The sequence below is a fragment of the Uloborus diversus genome, chromosome 3 (assembly GCF_026930045.1).
Source record: "Uloborus diversus isolate 005 chromosome 3, Udiv.v.3.1, whole genome shotgun sequence".
Taxonomy (NCBI): Eukaryota; Metazoa; Arthropoda; class Arachnida; order Araneae; family Uloboridae; genus Uloborus; species Uloborus diversus.
In genome coordinates, this window is record NC_072733.1 from 145,857,424 (window position 1) to 145,863,423 (window position 6,000).

Sequence of the window (6,000 nt, forward strand, 5' to 3'; positions counted from 1 at the left end):
ATTGAAAAAAAATATATTTTTTAATAAGAAGGGTCCAGGGGTTCTCCCTCGAAAATTTTGAAACTTGTAGTTTGAAAATCACAATTTTAGACAGTCTTCGGTGGTGTTATGGGGGGGGGGGGTACAAGGGACTCCACGGAAATTTATAGAAGTTGAAGCCTTAAAACGCGATTATTATCCATATTTATTGATGTTAGAATAAGGGATGAAACTCTGGATTCTACCCGACCGTTTGTTTCCCTTTGAAAAATGGATTGAAATCATTTCCTCTTTTCTCTCCTCCAATTTTTCGAAATTGAACTTCAAAAAACGCAGTTGTAGACAACTTTGAAGATTTTTAAAAAAGAAAAATAATAAGGAAAAGAGAAAAGAAGTAGGACGGCGGGGGAGTAGCTGACCAATTAGCTGAAACTATTGAGAATTTTTAACTCAGATTTCTTTTTAAAAGAAATTAAAGTTTTATACCAACATCTTATTATTTTTTTCCTATTATAATCACTTTTTTCCCAAAGATGCATTCCAGCCCCCCCCCCCCCCCGCCCCTTCAATAGTAAATATTTTTGAAAAACATTCAACTAAGCATTCTGGAGGGAGGAGGGGCACAGAGCGGTGCAACCAGAGGGGTGCCCTGTGGACCACTACCTCCTGTGATTGCACCTCGGGACAGGAGGGTTCTGATTAATCAGGGCCGGATTTGGAAGTGTGGAGACCCCGGGGCAACAAAGGAGTGGAGGCCTCTAATCAGGGTTTGAAAAGATCATCATATTTTCGAAAATATCTGATACTTTGATATATATCCGAATATTTTGATATATATGTATATATCCGATATTTTCGATCCGTGAAAGTTAGGATATTTTTAAAAAGTTTATTGTGGGGTGGCCCCTTTGTCATGGAGGCCCCGGGGCAGTAGCCCCGCCTGCCCTCCCCTAAATCCGGCTCTGTGATTAATACATATTGCATGAACTATAATATAACATATTCATCGCAGGAACCAAAATATGGATAAGCAAGTTTCCTGCTCTCCTCGTATGCTCAACCTTGTGAAATTATATAGTGAAATAACATTCATGGCTCCACATATGAAGAAAAATGCTAATATATGCATTAATTAGCATCAGGTATTTTCAGTGTAAAAGATTGTGCTTTTAAACAGCATATTTAGACACAAGACAATTTTTTTTTCTTATGGATAGGCAGCAAGGAGGATTGCTTGTTTTGATGAGCAGTATAATTCCACTGCTACTTTTATAGAAAAATGAAAAGTTCAAAAAAATGTTTTTTTCTTTGGTTGGAAATTTTCCCCCTCATTTGAAGCATTTTTGATTGGTAGAGCTCAGCGCCTTTTTTGACTCTGACGCCGTCATGTGCCGCAACCTTGCACATAGGGACGGTGCGGCCCTGTCAGTAATAGATTTCAATGAAAATTATTTCTCTATATATAAACATTGGTTAGGGGACCTAGAGCCCACATAAAAAGTTAAATTTTGTATTTTTTGACTCATTTTCATTTTTGCTTCAAGCTCTCCGTACCTGTACTTTGCATCTGGTTTGGAACATTTTTGCAATTGGAAGTATACATCTAGGACTAACAGTTGCAAATATAAAGGTCTTGCAGATTAAAACAGAATACCCTGTATATATATATAATGCAGTCAAATGTCTCTAAACCGTCCCAAGACAAACCGCCACCCTCTTAGTTTGCCAAGAAAGGTGGTGAAAAAAACCTTCAGTATAGGAATATAATACAATATGCCTCCTTAAAAATTTTTAATTCCTTAAAACCATTTAAATGTTTTTATTAGTTTTTGAATGCAGGTTGTTTTTATTCATAATGTATTTTTTAAAAATTGATTTGCTGACTTGTAGTCTTCTGACCTCTTTAGAAACCTCCAAGTACAGTGATATAACCGCTACTGTTGCTCTTTGATGACAAGACAGCTTACTACTTATTACCTCTTTTCATTGTTTAATGTTTATTCAAAGTCATAGTGAGACATATATTACAAAATTACATATTCAAAGTTCATTTAATGCTTTAGCTGCATTTATGTGCTGGTTAATGTGTAGAATATTTTATCATTCCATCTCTTCATCTGATGGTTGTGAAGCAAAAAAGTAATAAACTACAAACAATATGAAAGGTTGCTTAATTCCTAAGTAACATGCTATAACACATCATTCAACTGCCTTTAATGCTAAACTGAAAGTTGTAAGAAGAAACTTAAACCTAAAATTAAGAGCAGGGGTTTAGTCTCCATTATCAGAAGCCATGTTGTTACAATAATAATGCTCCACACCATATCTACTTGGCTTATTAGTTTATCCGTTTGTGTGCATATGTGGGCTGATGATTTGGTCTCTATTTTTTTCTTTTTCACGTTTATTTTGAATACTATACACATATGGGCTAAGAAATAGGCACATGAGTGTATGTATTCTTTTTATGTTTCATTCTAGGGTGTTGAAGATAAAAGTCTTTTAGCTGGTCACATCTCTGAATTTTTGTTAAAAAAACCATGAGCATGCTAAAAAAACTATATTTAATGTCCTCCTTCCCCATGGCTGCTTTGGAAATGTGCAAAAGTCTTCATCAATGGGATTCTGCACTGAAGTTAGCTGTCACTTTAAGTCCAAATGAGGTGCCTTATATCTCTAGAGAAAATGCTGAACAATTAGAATTAAAGTTAGTTTTTTATTATTATTATTCTTTCATAAATTTATGTTAGTTGTGATTGTTAATTGGTCACACTGATTTATTGATACTGAACTAAATAACTTGTGTATTTATTTAAAACATCATTTACATTCTTGTATGCACAATGCCAAACAGACTGCTGTGGTCGAGCAAAGGGCAAAAACTGCATTTTTTTTTTTTTTTTTGCATTGTTGTCATCTATTTAGCTTTATTGCTAAAGCTTGCTTATTTCAGGGTGTCTACCCACCTGGCGATGTCAGGAAAATTTTTTGTTCTGGAAATATCATGGAAATTTACTTTTGCATGCAGAAAACCTGGATTATTTTAAAAATTTTATTGCATGCAGTTTCTAAAGATTTGTTTTCTTTTTTTGTAGTTTATTAAAATAAATTTCATCTGAAATTCATGCAACTTGAAATTACTAAAAGAAAGTATTTCTTTCCTTAAACCAATTCTTCAACAACACACCTTTTGTTTGCTAGTAGTTCTCTCACACCACACAATCTCTCTTAAGTTCCCTACCAAAGTTGAATGGTTCAATACTCGTCCTCCCCCAGACAGTAATTTTTTTTTCGCAAACCAGTTCTCCAACTCAGATTTAGTTCTCTAGTTTTGCAAATTCCATTTTGTCTTGGGGGTTTGAGAAGTTTACACCCCCTAACAATGGTAGTTAGGGTGCTTCTACAACTACCAATGAAAAACTTTAATTTTCTCATATCAGTTATAGATAAGCTGTTCAAAGTAAGAATAAACTAGCATATAGATTATTGTTCAATTTCAGTATTACTTAGGTGTTTGTGTAGTGATGTAGATGACCCCTATGTGTGAGGCTATGGTTTTGGGGGCAAAAAATTTCTTGAACTATTTGGGCGTCAATTTTTAGCAAAAAATTAGCCAGGAATAGGGCAACTAATATGACATGAATGTTACCAATTAATTCAATTTGCAATGAAAAGTATTATTTCAAATTATTTACTTTTAAAAATGATTGTCGAATTGAAAAGATTATGAAAATCTCATTTCATAAAAAAAAAAATGTTAGACCACAATGCGGATGAATAATATTGCTGATGATTTGGGAGGGGTCATGACCCCCTTGACCCTCCCCTTGTATCTGCCACTGGCTTCAACACTCAAATTTGACAGAAAGTTAAATAATGATAAGAAATTCTCTACCTGACTTAAGTCGCACTTTTCCTCATTTGTACAGTCATTTTCTTGGAATAGTTGAAAACTACAGGAATACACTTAAATGTTGTCCTTTCTGACCCAGAAAAGTTATTTTGTCTTTTTGAGCGCATTACGAAAAGTGCTTAGTATTGTTTTTTTTTTTAATTCTGTTATTTAACAAGATTCCAGGCTCGTAAACCAATGGCTCCTTTCCTGTGTGAAGTATTGGATGCTTAACAGTTTAATGAAGCAATTTCTTAAAGGTTCTCAAAGTTTCCCTAAAAATGAAATCTGTTTTAGAGATGTGGATGGATATAACAGCTTGAAATTTACATTAAAATGGGATATAAACATAAGGTGTATAAAATGTCACTTAAGCACAGCTAACCAATAAAAAAAATAGCGAAAGTAACTGAATTAACCTTTAAAAGAGTACCTTGAGAAATTTTGTTTAGGGTATGGAAAACCTGGAAAAGTCAGGGAAGTTGGAAGTGTTTTTTGAGTAGACATCCTGTTATTTGGTTTCCGAATAAAAGCGCAAATAAAAAAAAAGGCTAGGTCCAAGATTTTTCTATTGTTAGTATTGAATCCAAAACACATTTCTTCAAGTATCTCGAAAACTCGTTTTTACAGATACTGCCCTTTACCTGCCCATGGCAGCATAATATACCTTGCAAGATTCATTTCTTGATTACAAAGAAAAAGCAAGTGATGAAACAAATAAAATACATGGAGTAATATATTTACGATAAGTAAATGAATATTCTGGGTTATCTTTTATATGTAAAATTTGACAAGTGAGAATTTACTTTAAACAACGTTCATTTATTTCAATATTTTACATACATTTAGGGGAAATTATACTGCTGCTCGTCGTCTGTATGAAAAAGGATTGGTAGAGAATGTTACTGGACCAGAAGTATGTTTCTATTTGTTCTTCTGTAATAACATATTGAATTTGGTTGGTGTAAGTCAAAGTTTCCTTTTTTTTCAGGTAGAACATCATAATCATCTCTGTAAATCTGGAATTGCAAGAACATCTTTAAGATGCAATGATTATAAGAGGTGATCTTTTTTTACATATGATGATTATATAAAAAATCGTTTTAGTATAAGAAATTGAACTTCTTGAACTAAAGCTATGTTTCAATAGAATTGTAAGTTTTGTAAAAAAAAAAAAAATAATAATGAAAAAATAAAAAAAGTGTTAAAAAATAAATTATAATAAGGTAAATAATTTTTGAAACATCAGTTTTTATAGGAAATCATGGGCTGGCAGAAAACTTGGCTTGGCTCTTTTAAACAAAATTCACATTTCAATTGTTTTGTCAAAAAAAGCAATTTATTCTGTTTTTTATTAAACATTGCTTCAATGCATAGCACCTTGAAGTAGAGTTCCCCTGACTCTCATGCTAATAAGGCAAAAGTCGTGAGTTCAAATTTCCATGGGCTGAAAAATATGGTTTCAGTGATTCATTTTCTTCAGCAGAGTTCTGATCTAAATGTCCATGAATGTATTATTGTATCTGGTTATAATAATATTTAAACCAAAATTTCTCAACTGGAGCCATGCCCCCCCCCCCTTCCCCGAGCTCCCCTTATGGGCCACTTATGGGAAAGAAATTTAAATTTAGGGGAGCTACAAACATCCTTCAAGAAGCCCTGACATGTTTTGAACTATTATTTTCAGTACATATTTGAAAATTTTGAATTCCAGTATTTGGGGATACTGAGCTCAAAATGCAAACCTGATACTATTGCTGAAGCCTTAATTTTATGAGGAGTGTTTCTAATTACTTCAGGTGAAATTTAAACAGGAAAAATTTGCAATGCAAATCAATGAGACCACTTTGGCTTATTTTAATAGCTTAAGTCTGATTTCGGAGGTGAAAAAAAAAAGAAGTATAATTTGAAGAAATGCTTCTCGTTAACAAACTTAAACTGATGCTAAGGGCAATTAAAAATTCGGAGAAACAGCAGAATATTTCAACAACACTATACCCGTGAAAAATCTAACAGCTTGGTGCTATAGATAGAACTTTTTCCGTAGTTAGCAAATGTAAAGGACTTATTGGGCATTTAAAAAATTTTCCTCATGATCTTGCATTTAGTGTGCAATTGGAAGGCAGCAC

The 6,000-nt window shown here is 33.4% G+C and overlaps 1 protein-coding gene across 1 annotated transcript in view; it reads left to right on the forward strand.

The window, feature by feature from the left end:
• The window catches only part of LOC129218987 (WD repeat-containing protein 19-like), a 95,740-nt gene extending 90,744 nt beyond the window's left edge, over positions 1-4,996 (forward strand). The window contains 4 exon segments of the mRNA XM_054853305.1: positions 2,461-2,511; positions 2,514-2,686; positions 4,721-4,787; positions 4,863-4,996. Coding sequence (XP_054709280.1) covers positions 2,461-2,511; positions 2,514-2,686; positions 4,721-4,787; positions 4,863-4,937 — 366 coding nt within the window. The 3' untranslated portion in view covers positions 4,938-4,996.
• Positions 4,997-6,000: the final 1,004 nt, after the last annotated feature.